The 11993-nt window shown below is 54.9% G+C and overlaps 3 protein-coding genes across 3 annotated transcripts; 2 read left to right on the top strand and 1 right to left on the bottom strand.

Moving 5' to 3' along the window:
- The first annotated feature begins 1732 nt into the window (after nt 1–1732).
- On the top strand, nt 1733–2457 carry N657DRAFT_651343 (uncharacterized protein). Its single transcript, XM_062794150.1, has one exon. The coding sequence runs from the start codon at nt 2149–2151 to the stop codon at nt 2431–2433; it is 285 nt and encodes a 94-aa protein (XP_062642139.1). The 5' UTR covers nt 1733–2148; the 3' UTR covers nt 2434–2457.
- Nucleotides 2458–3247: 790 nt separating this feature from the next.
- N657DRAFT_651345 (kinase-like protein) lies at nt 3248–4587 on the bottom strand. The gene has a single exon (XM_062794151.1). It carries the CDS (start codon nt 4398–4400, stop codon nt 3510–3512), a length of 891 nt encoding a protein of 296 aa, XP_062642140.1. The 5' UTR covers nt 4401–4587; the 3' UTR covers nt 3248–3509.
- A 4662-nt stretch (nt 4588–9249) lies between these two features.
- On the top strand, nt 9250–10279 carry N657DRAFT_638071 (uncharacterized protein; the record flags this gene model as incomplete). Its single annotated transcript, XM_062791558.1, has 4 exons — nt 9250–9329; nt 9470–9583; nt 9666–9833; nt 10054–10279. 4 exons carry the CDS (start codon nt 9250–9252, stop codon nt 10277–10279), a joined length of 588 nt encoding a protein of 195 aa, XP_062642141.1.
- Between the last annotated feature and the right edge of the window lie 1714 nt (nt 10280–11993).

Raw genomic sequence — 11993 nt, forward strand, 5'->3', positions numbered from 1 at the left:
TGAAGTTGGGTTGAGTTGGGCCTTTTTTTGCATAAGTTGGGTTGAGTTGAGTTGAGTTGAGTTGAGTTGAGTTGAAGTGAGTTGAGTTGATGCCCACCTTGCCGAAGGACTCCCCGGATATTGCGCAAGTCTCACTACAAAAACCGTCTCATAGCCCCCCTGTTGGAAAGTCGTGGCACCCTGAAACGCTCGGTTGCTGGAGGTCATGGGACTTGAAACCCGGAAGCTGGGTTGCCGTGCCCTATTGTTGAGGGGTAACGAGGAGCTAGGCAACGCGCTATTTATCAGGATCAGGGCGATGCCCACCTCTGGAGATGAAGAGAGACAATCTTCAATCAATCACCTCTTGGTGCTCTGGAGCACCCCAAAAACCCACTGTCCTGAGCTCTCATCTGTGTGATCACCGTGGAATCGTGGCTGTTGGTCTTCCAACACCCCCACATCCTCTGCTGGTGCCGTCCCTCTGTCTTTGAAATTTGCATTTGCATCGCATCCATCGTCACAACAGGGCTGTCCTTCAGAGCGCGCTCAGAACCAAACCACACAAAGATGCGTGGACGACGTACACAGTGGGGGGCCAAAAGTATCCGAGCACCCCGCATTTCCCGACCTCCCACATTTTACATCGTCCCTCCTTATCCAACAATAACTTCACACAACCAAATCACAGCGCAAAACTGATAGTATCTGAGTGATGGCCAAGTGCAGGGCTTTAATATTTTGTGTACCAACCCCTAGCCCTCTTCACGGCGGCCAAGCGGCGTGGCATGCCGTCGATCAGCTTGTCAATCCAATCCTGTTCTACTGCCCACCATGCCGTCCGCAAACACTCGGTAAAGTACTTGATATCCAGCGTGTTATTCTTTAATTCCCAGAGATCAGGGAACAACTTCCTTAGCTTCCGCTTAAGAGCAGCCCAGACGTGCTCAATCGAATTTAAATCGGGACTGTGTGCAGGCCATTCGATCCATGAGATTCCCCGTGATTGGAGCCACTCCTCGGTCGACTTACAGACGTGAATCTTTGCGTTATCTTGCTGGAAATGCCGTGTTTCGTCGTAGTGAGGAATGAGACCTTCTTGGAGGGCCTTTTGATACGACCTAGCTGTATACCCCTTCCGAGGAGCATCGTCGTCACGGGCCATAACGATGAGCTCGCTCCGCCCCCCCTTGAAGATCATTCCCCAGACCATGATAGTGATATTCGCCTTCACATGGTTTTGAAGGTTTACGAAACGCTTATCGAACTTCTCAGAAGGGAAACGGAACACCCAGGAGGTCGGGTTGGAGGTGCTATTCTGGCAAGAACACTCGTCTGAGAACATAGTCTGGAACACTTAGCGGGTAAGAAATCCAGGTCAATTTTAGAACGACAAACCTGCAAGAGTTCCTCATTATTTTCAAGCCAATCGCATGCGAAATTATACCTATCCCTTGCTACCTCCTTGCAAAGGGGTATCCGCTTCATTGCCTTCCACTTGCGCATGTTGTTGGCGCGGAGGCATCGCTTGATCGTAGAATAGGAGACGACCTTGCCTGTAGCGTTCACGAGCGCCTTTTTAGCGAGAGTCCGATTCCGTTTGACAAGCAAGATTATATACCGCTTTTCCTTTCGAGTGAGCGCCTGGGGCCGGCCTTTGCGAGGCTTGGATTCGAAGGTGTGGTTTTTGTTCCAGTGTTCAATGGCGTAGTGTACCGTGGACGGAGAGACGCGAAACAAGCCCGCGACGAACCGCTCGCTTTTCCCAGCTGCCACCAGCGTGCACATTGCGGCACGAATCCCGGGCGATAACTCCTGGTTCCGGCTGCGGCTTGCTGTCAGCTGGCCCGCAAAATCTTCTAAATTGAGCTTCATTTGGCGGAGTTGTGGAAGGTTGAAGAAACCGTACTGGTCGCGACGCGCTGAGTTCGCGTTTAATTGAGGTGGGGTGCTCGGATACTTTTGGCCCCCCACTGTACGACACTCACCACACCGGCCGAGCCGGGGTCGCTCGCCGACATCATACGCGGGGAGCCTCGTTCACGTCTCTTCGTTCTCCCGACCTACTGGACCGATAAGCATTCTCGGCTGCTTGGCGCACGCTTCTGGGAGCAGCCTGCTATCAAGTTGCCGGTCCCCAAAGGCAAACTACGGCTCGAGCAATCCGAAATGGCTAAAGGGCTGGCATTGGAGCTGGACACACTTCTCTCGCAGGACACCCAGCCTGGCAGAGCCTCCGCGGCGATGGAGCGTGTCATGTCGACCTTCCCTGCCAGCCAACTGTTGCTTACTCGAAACGCCGCAGTAACATGGCGGGTTGTCGGGATGGTTGCCTCGGCGGTCTGCGAAATACAGAAACTTGTCACAAGGCTGGCACTTGTAAAAGGGACGGCCTGCATTTCCCTTGCGATTCGAACGTCGAGTGATGAACTTTGTGCTCGGTCGTTTGCATAGGCGACACAACGGAGGGTGCTCGGGGAACCGGGCGGGATTGAAATGGAGAAACTCCTGGTTCTGAGTAAGCGTTGCCCTGACTGAGAATGAGGGACGCCTACCATCTTCAAGGTGTACTTGTGAGGTGCACGTTCACAATAGCGAGGTCGTCTCTTGGCCGGCCCTAAAGATGTAAATGTTAGTAAGAGGTTGCCATTCGGATGGACAGAAACGGCTGACATACGTGTGAGGGTGCTGGGATTGCAGATCGGGGCCGGTGCGGAGCGGGGCGGGCCGTGTTGGCGGTGGAGTGGGGAAGGCATGCCGATGCAATTCTCGTCTCAGGTCCTACACGTAGAGTACGCTGCAGTGGCTGCTCACTCCTGTCCGGCCACATTAGCAATCGATAGTCTGCTTCTTGTGTCAACGCCTATGAGAAAAAGGAGACGGGTGTCGTCGGTAGAGCACGGAGGGTACGTCACGGCAGATGACTGGGTCACGGAATCTGTGCGCATTCCCGTCTCTCCTGGGCCACTGTGGATGCCTCCAAGTGTTGTTTTCAAACGGGAGTGAAAAACGACTAAAGAAGACAGCATGGAAATTAAGGGTGCGAGTGCTGGGGTTGTAATGCCAGACTAAGGGGCTCATGGTTGGCGGCTCTTACAGGTGCTTTTTGGCAGGCCTGGCCAGATAAGTTGGGCTAGTTTTGCCGCTGGCACAACTACGAGGTGGGGGTTACTGTTGGCAGGTGGAGGTATACCGTTCTTAGGCCGGGCACAAAGGATTTTTCCAGGCGCTTAGGCAGACAAAGCGACGCCCTGCCACAGATAGGCGTGCCACGCGGTCGGTTGTGAGACGGTCGCTGAATTTGGGGGAAGCAGGTAAGAAAAGCCGCCGGCAACAACCCGAGCAATTTCCACACCACCTGCGTCGGATTGCGAGAGAGCTGCCGGGTCGGCGCCGTCAACATCATACAGCCAAGTTAGCTGAATGGGATACCAGATCTACATATGCGCCCCCGCCTTCTCTCCCAAGTCAACAGCCTCCTTCTGCCCCACCATGTAGGTTGTCAGACAACCCACAGTGTCGACCTGAGACTACTGTGGTCCATCTGCCGGCCTGTTGTCTCCTGCGCCTCCCAGCTCGCCAAGCCCCCAGTCCGGCATCGACGCGGTAGACACCCCGCCATGTTCCCGTTCGATAGCCTTGAGATCCCGAACCACCTCCTCCGTGGATTCGTACTGCTGCTCCCAGCATTTCACGGTAACGGCCCTGCATACCTGCTGTTCCCGAGGCCACTTCTTCTTCGCGAGCCTCTCCTCCACCTTCTCCCAGGCCTCCTCATCCCAGTCGCCGATGTCTGGGAAGATGGTGTGGCCCAGGAGGATGAAGTAGACAGTGCACCCTAGCGCGAACAAGTCCGTCTTGACGTCGGCGCGGAAGTCGTCCCGGGGTAGCGAGAAGCGGTAGGGCTCCATACTACAGCCGTCGACGAGCACTGTGCCGTCCTCAGCCAGGAGCTTGCCCTGGAAGTCGGAGAGCTTGACGTGTAGGTCTTTGTCGAGGAGCAGGTTGGTGGGCTGGATATCGCAGTGGAGGACGCGGTGGGCATGGATCCAGGCAACTGCCTCGGCGGTCTCGCGGCACCAGGCCAGCCGCTGCTGGAGGGAGAGCGGCTTGCCCGAGTTGAGGATGTATTCGGCGACGGTGCCGTTCGGGGCGCGTTCCAGGTAGATTCCCGCGTCGGCAGAGCCTTTGAACCCCAAGACGTTCTTATGCGGCGGGATGGCTTCCAGGATCTTTCTCTCGGCCTCGAGAAGCTCCAAGCCCTCACCGGCGGCCAGGGGATATTTCAAGACAGTGGAATCGTCCACCTCACCAATCCAGGCACTGCTTCCGGACTTAATGACGCGCTTCACACCCGGGGGGAAGTATTGGTAATAATGGCGAACGGTTGTGTGGTCGTCATACTCGCCCCTATTGGTCATGGTGGGCTACGAAAGTGTCGTGATGAATGTGAAGGCGTGGGCGGCAGATTCGGGTTCGGTTGGTGGGAGGAAGAGGGATGGCGGGGGCGTCACAAGGGTTATGCATCTTAGCGTTAAATCTATGCCTTTTAATAGGAAAGGGAAGGACATCTATATGGTACATGCATGCACAACAGCTCTGGCTGAGCCAATCAGGGGAGTGTTTGAGCAGCACGTACGGAATGGAGACAAAAGGCGGCCGGTGGCTTCAAGAACCAAGAATAAATTGTCGCACCCAATCAGGGGCGCACTGCGGCTACAGCACCCAATCACACATCAAGTTTCTCCTGGTCAACCCCCTGCCCTGCCATGAGTCTGGCCCTGCCATGAGTCTGGGGCCTCCCTCGATCACCCTGGAGGTGATTCGACCTAGATTCTTATCAGCATCCACAAACATCAGGCAACATTACTGCGGCGCATACGCATGAAGCCCTAGAACCTAACATTTAGGACAGATGCTGCCGGGCGTTCGGATCGTGCCCATCGCCATGCTGACGTCCTCGTAACCGGTGCAGCTCAAGCCGCCAACATCACTGCAGCTGACAAACCTGATTTCCTTGACAATGTGTTTCGGTGATGCGGTACAATTCGCGTACTTCTTGGTGGCAGTGATGCGCTGGCAGCCACAAGCCATGGTGCTGTCTTTCGCAAAGGCGGCTGTTGCAGGTGTCTGAAGATTGGAGACTTTGGTGAAGAGAGGGGGATGTGATGACCAGGTTGAGCGTCCGGCACACGGCTCTTTATACACCTCAGTAATACTCAAGGTATTCCAACACGCTGGCAGTGACCATTTTCATTTGCAGGCCGCAGACCAGCTCACACTCGACGGACATGTGCGCGAGAGCCTTCCTCCAGCAAGGGCGGTGGCTGAGGATCTACCAACAGCAGCCCGCCGTCTTTTGCGATTCATGCATCTTCCTGCACCCTCCGACCGAGAAGAGGGAGGAGGGGGGAGTTCGTCAAACTGGTCAACTCTCCCTTGGTTGCCTTGTCACCCTGCATAGGACTCACCTCCCAGCGAGGTGGTGCCCGACAGGTGTGCAAACAAGTGCACAACTTGACTTCCGTGTCGACTGGTAAGTACGGGACGTGAAGGTCACTAGGTATAGTACCTACACGATGTCATTCACGCAAGGACAGCCTTCCCTTAGCTTCACAAGAGGCTAAGATGGCTGTTCGGAGCTGGACATGCATGTTTTCACATGCATGCAGGCTGGCAGGCAGCAATGCACCCTGCTCCAGATCATCTGCAGAAATGCATCTTTCATTAAGCTCACAAATGCCCTGCTGCGTGAATGTCGCGTGAAGTACGTATGGATATCTGCACACATCCGTACTCACTGTACTGCGGCTAACGGATGACGGTGTTCTGGGTCCGCTTGGGCCATCGGCGTGAGCAGCCAGGGGTTACTGAGACAGTCGGTCCGCAAGCAATCGAGGGCTTAGGAAGGACCTCTGACCACGTCCCAAGCCGATGCATTACATATGGACCCAGCTACTGGAATAGCCTTGCCGGAGGAGTGCCCGTGAGCGGACTGTGCCGATGTCTATTCGGATGGATACGACACCTGCGAGCGCCTCCGTAAGCAAGGAATCCGGCGCAATGGGGCTCGATAAAAGCATAATCCACTTTTGGTTGAAGGAAGCGTTGATAATGATACGGAGTTTTCTCCTCTGCATGAACTGGCCCGAATCGCATGCAGACCACTCCTGTGCTGCCAAGCTATCTCGTTCCGAAGCGGGCTGGACATCTCAATGCAAGGCACCTCGATGCAAGACACCTCCGGGCGCCCCCTACAGACTCCGACGCCATCTGGTCCTCGGCGCGAGGTTAATGGTGAACAAAAGCGATTCAACTTGCAGCTGTCCGGGGGACGGTGTCGTCTGATGCGAAGAGGGATCTTTATCAATACCTTCTGCTCCGCTCGGAGCTGCTGACTCATTTTTGCCTTTCTATGTGCCCACACCAAGGATATGTCACTTGGAACGTCGAAAATAAATCACGGCCGGCAGCCGACCTCTACAGCCTCGACCCCCCCGCACGACCGCTGGCAGCCCACGAAGGACTAAACAAGGCAAGGAGCTCACTCCTGACACAGGCTCGCACAGGAGCAATAGGCCTCAGGGAGTTTCTCTTCAGGAGGCGAGTCCCTGGAATACCCACGCCGTTATGCCGCTGCGGGGAAGCACCAGAGACGGTGGCTCACCTGGTGCTTAGGTGCCCGGACCGGGAGCTCGAGGAGGGGAGACCGCAGCTTAGGGACAGACACGCCCTGGTAGAGGCGCTAGAGCGCTGCTCAGAGGCAGCGCGGGTTGTGGCATGGCTCATGAGACTCGGACGGCTACAGGAATACCGGCTTGCGATGGAACTAGAACAGGAGGAGGAGGGGAATCCAGGGCCAGACAGGGAGACGGAGGACCTAGGAGAGGCCAACAGGAGGAGGAGGAGGGGGAGACGCATAGGGCTCTAAGCGCTGAGCCAAAGCCATCGGCGCGCAGCCCACGCTGCGCGCTAGAGTGACGCACAAGGCCGGGATGGCCACCCACAGCACCGTCGTCACCAAGCCGGAAGGATGAGTTCCGGACTGTTGGATATGAGGGTATACAGGGAACGCCTACACAGCGCTTGCGCTGTGAAGGCGCAGCACGTGAGAGGTTGCATTGCATGTAAAGCAACGAGGAGGGACCGCTTGCTCTAGCTGAGCGAGGCATAAGCCTTTGCGGTGTAAGATTAATAATAATAATAATAAATCACGGCCTGGCCATATATATTCTGGAATTTGATCGCCTTGTTAATTAAAGGTTTACATATAGGGAATTACATCTGCTCTTCAGAGAGTTTTTACGATTCTCATCAGATCGGGCCCGACTAATACAAGATGGACAAGATTTTGAGGTGTTGTTGTTCTCGGGAGGGGCGCAGTGCGGTCTCCGCGTGTCGTTCGAGAGCCGACGAATCGCGGGTTGCAAGGCTCTTGTCATGCCATGAGACCGCCGGCTCGCCGTGCTCGACGGCTCCAAACGGGAGTGGTATATCCAGAAACCGGGCTTCCGCATCGCGACCTTGCGGGCCGGCATAGAGAGGGGAGACACCTGTAACTTACATCCAGTCGCGGAACCCAGACATCTGAGCATTTGGGAGTAAACGAAAGGTGAAGTCTGTTAGGTCGGACTGGAAGCACTTCTCATGGTAGTCCCCTCGAAATAGATAGAGTACCAATTCTAGGTTGCAGGAATCGATCATTGGAAAACCGAAAGATGCTATTGTATGGGCCTCGTGGCCAAGACTCTCGCCAATCTCTCGAATAGCAATCATGGGAGTACCACGATAGAGGCCTGATTGTCGGGGGTGTTCGTCATTGGAAATACTCCAAAATAAATAGACACTGTTTAGGTCGCTATTAAACCGAAATGCAAGACGCTGATCGCTGAAGTACTCGATGAAAAGAGTATGGATACGAGTGTAAAGTGCTTTGTATATGCGGCTGGGCCAGACTTCCAGCCACTGCGGCCATCTTCCTCCCAACATCATCATCAGTTGCATCGTATCAACACATCTGCATGACCCTCTCCTTCCCTGCATCGCAACACAAATGAACGATGCCTCGTCTTGACAAAGACAACTCCAACCATTCCTACCCCGCTGAAGCGCAAGAGTTGTAGCGCTATACAGATGCTGCTCCCTTCTTCGTGAAGTCAGCAAACCAGCTCGGCACATCATCGTGTTTCACTTCGGGAGTGCTCACCGCCTCCGACTCGTCCGGCTCGGCGGCTAAGGCGGCAGGCCTTCCTCGGCTAAGCCACATATACGATGATTGGTGTTGAATTCCTTTGCTACTGAATGAACCAACGAGAACCCCGGCTTATGAAGTCGGAGGTTGGTGACTCTGGGAGAAATTCTAATCTTAATGCATTTTTAAGCCCGCTGGCAGACCCAGTGCTTTCCTGATCATCTCTCTTGTCCCCCTACACTTTCGATCTTCCACTCTCAAGGGTCCTATACAGACTATGCAGAACTTCCTCGAAAACCGCCTGACCGGCAGGTACGTCTCCCATCTCGGCGTCAATTATTTTCTCCGACGTGCTCAAAGCGGGGCTTGGCATGCCAGTTCCGCGTCCTGGCTTTGTTCGGCACGGGAGGCTCTTTGCGGCCCCACCCGGGCTTGGCCCGGATGACCCTCGCCGCGGGAGGACCTCCAGCGGATAAACCGGGCCGTCACAACCTCCTTGAGCAATGCACTTTAAAAGCGACCAAATGAACAGGCCTCGCATCCAACCTCCCTCTAATTTCCGCTCGGACACTGCAACCCATTTCCTTCTCACAGTTCCCGTGCATAACCAACGGCGCTGCTAATCAGCTCTCTGTAAAGCACAATTGACGGTACATGCCGCCATACGCGGATTACAACGCAATCAGGCCATTGCTAACAAAGGCATCGACCGGCAGTCATCAGTCATCACCTCTCATCTGCATCAAACTCCTCGACCGATCCACTCCACCGATCGTACCAGTCCCGACGATGGCTGCACCTCTGACCAACGTTACGTATACATAAGCAAAACTCAATCGGCAACACTAACACTGCTGCTCTTTTTTCCCTTCCCCTGAAGTTCAACATTATTCAACAAAGTCAAGGCCTCAACATTTTATAGCCAGGGGCGGCAGTCTCACCGCCTGCTCACAGGCTGCGGAAATGCACGGGGTAAGACCAGCTTCCATTGGTTTTACTCAGTGAACATTCCCAACCACAATCGTGCCACCGTCACCATAACTTGCCCGGGCAGCCCCCGCCATCGGTTTGCCCCAACCATGGAATGGATCCCTCCAAAAGTCCTCGTTGGTCTTTTCTGCTTAGTCGGCTGCTTCTCCCTGGCCAATTTCCAATTTCCGTCCAATTCTTATCCTCGGCTCAATGAGAAGACATGACGTTGTTGGCCGTGGTGGAGGGAGCGCTTGCTACATACATCGTGTCGTCTTCCTTGCCTATCCCCAAGCACGACATCGAATAGCACACCAACTTAGCGAACAGCATACAGCGCAAGCAGCTCGAGCACGCCCTCGCCAGCCAGCACGAGTACAATGCCAACCCCCATTGGACACCTCCATCTAGCACCAGCAAGTACCGCAGGCAAGAGCGCCACAGGTAAACGGGGTCCCGTGGGGTACAGCCCCCTGACCGTCTAGTCCTGCGTGTCGTGTCGGGACTCTACCCTCCGCTGCCGCAGGACACAATCACGGCCGCTGTCGAACACACCGAGCACCGGGCTGCCGATCCCGACCGCGTACTGTTCGACGTTGCCTCACCCGGCCACGCTCAAATATTCGTCGACCGCGTCCACCTCAAGCTGTGACGCAAGCACACTGGCTGATGTGGCCATGGCCGCCACCGCCGGGTACGGGTTCGGCAAGCCGGGTCTTTCCGCCGTTGGACATGGAGTTGCTGCCCACTATCACCCGTTGCATGACTCGCCCTGGATCTATTATTTTTTGCCCTCCTCGGATTCCTCGATGGCTATGACAGCAGCAGCACGGGTTGCGCCACGCACGCAGAGTTGCCAGCCACTCTAGATCCTGGGCATTAGCAATTGGGCAACTGTTTAATTCACTTCCCAGGCAAAGGCAGGACAGGATAAAGGAGAAGGGCGACGGTGGGAACCGCAGGGGTCACGACGTTGTTCAAGCAGCTCCATCTAATTGCCTCTACACCTGCTTCTCTATCTCCTCCAATGCCGCAGCGACCATTACACTCGACGCCTCCCATGCGTGTTTGAAGAGCCTCATGAAACTGGGGCCATATTTCTTGGTGACCCATGATCCCTCGCCACCCCTTGCCCTCTAATAATAATCCTCCAGCTGCTGGAATCTCGAGGATGTTGTTGGCCAACGCCAGATAACAGTGTGGGAGTGACTGAACGTTAACCCCTTTTTGAGTAACGCAGGAAAGAGAGGGAATTAGCCATTTGACAGTACGTGCCAAGCCGGCCCTGCACGTCTCCCTCAGACCCAAGGATCTCGGCGAAGTGATGAAGACAGCCCCATGCAGATGTGTGTAGGTCCAGTTCCATATCATCCTCCGTGTGTTCCGTGGAGCCGTTCAAGCGAGATCAAGGCCGTTAACACCAGCATCAATGAGTTCCCATCCATTCCCTCGCACATGCGTTGGTGCGAAGCATCCCGCGCTGCTCAGGACGGGCCATACTCAGCCGGGTCACGACGTTATTCAAGCAAATCCATCCGATTGGACTAGAGCTGCGCGGATTGTGTGGGAGGGTGCCTGCCCTGACAGGGGCTGGGGAAGTGTGTCTGCCCCGACATGGGTTAAGAATGAGCATGCAGGTCCTCGGAGTGTCCCGTGCCCATTCTCTCCTTGTCATGCCCATTCTCCCCTCGCCAGTGCCCATTCTCCCCCCGAAACAACGCTGATCTTAACAAACATCGCTTGCCCCTCCCTAAGCTAAACCTTCTTGCCCGTATTCCTTTCAACCACGTCTACCTCGTCTTCTTCGAGGGGTCGATAAAACTGCTTCAATTAGTATAGGAGCAACTAAGTCAGTTGATTTAGAGGATATTACATAAGGACAGAGCAGGACTTGTAGCAATGCTGTGGTTGACGAGCCCTCAGCCTGTTCTTGGTACATCCGAACCTGGTCCGAAGGTTTTTTTAGAGGCAGGTTCCCGGGGTATACCCAGAAACTGCCGGTCAACCCTTGACTTTTAAGGTTGCGAGAAAGTTCTATGACGATGTGATCAGGGACACTTGGTTCCCTATAGAGGGTAAGGGGTTTGTCCATTGGTGTTTGACACCTCGGGTTGTCTGCTGCAAGTTTGAGTACAACGTCGAGATAGCCCTAACTAGAAGCCGGCTGCTTTAAGTAGAGCAGTATTTACCTCAAGTACCCTTCGCCATGCCCTTCGCTGCTGATATCCTCGCAAGTCTGCCTGGCTTCTCGGCGCTTCTCCCACCTTGCACACCCAAGGAGGGAAGTGCATGCCAAGAGGCCTTTAGCAGGGGCGGCACATCAGGTGTGGGACAGGTACTTCCACAAATGTACCTTTTGCTTGACGCTAGCCGAACTGGGCTAGTGAGCCGGCATTGGCTGCGCCGCTCTGCGCAGGATTTGGCCGCAACCCCGCACCTTTCACTTCCGAGCGACAGCCGCATGAACTTGAGAAAGATGCAGGCCGATAATTTCACCCCTCCATGGCGCTGCTATTGCGGCAAAGCGTACCAGGTACAGACATCCCTTCAACGGCATTCACGGACTTGCCCCGCTGTCTCCGAAGACTGCAAATCCTTGCTCCAGCTGCTTGCCTGTTTGGAGCCACAGCCTGTACCAGGGGACGTACTTTTTCGGGTATTCCATCCCTTCCGAGTCTGGAATGAGAATGGAAACGAGGCGTTTGAGCGATCATTTCAGTATCCCCTGGTATTCGAGAGCCAGGATCGTCTCGACAAAGCAATTCAGGATGCAGTCAATTCTAGCGCACTTCTGGTAACGATCGGCTCGACAACGCCAGAAGATGAAGGCCCCTGGTGGGCTTATCGTGACTTC

This window comes from Parathielavia appendiculata (assembly GCF_033297405.1).
Source record: "Parathielavia appendiculata strain CBS 731.68 unplaced genomic scaffold N657scaffold_48, whole genome shotgun sequence".
Lineage (NCBI taxonomy): Eukaryota > Fungi > Ascomycota > Sordariomycetes > Sordariales > Chaetomiaceae > Parathielavia > Parathielavia appendiculata.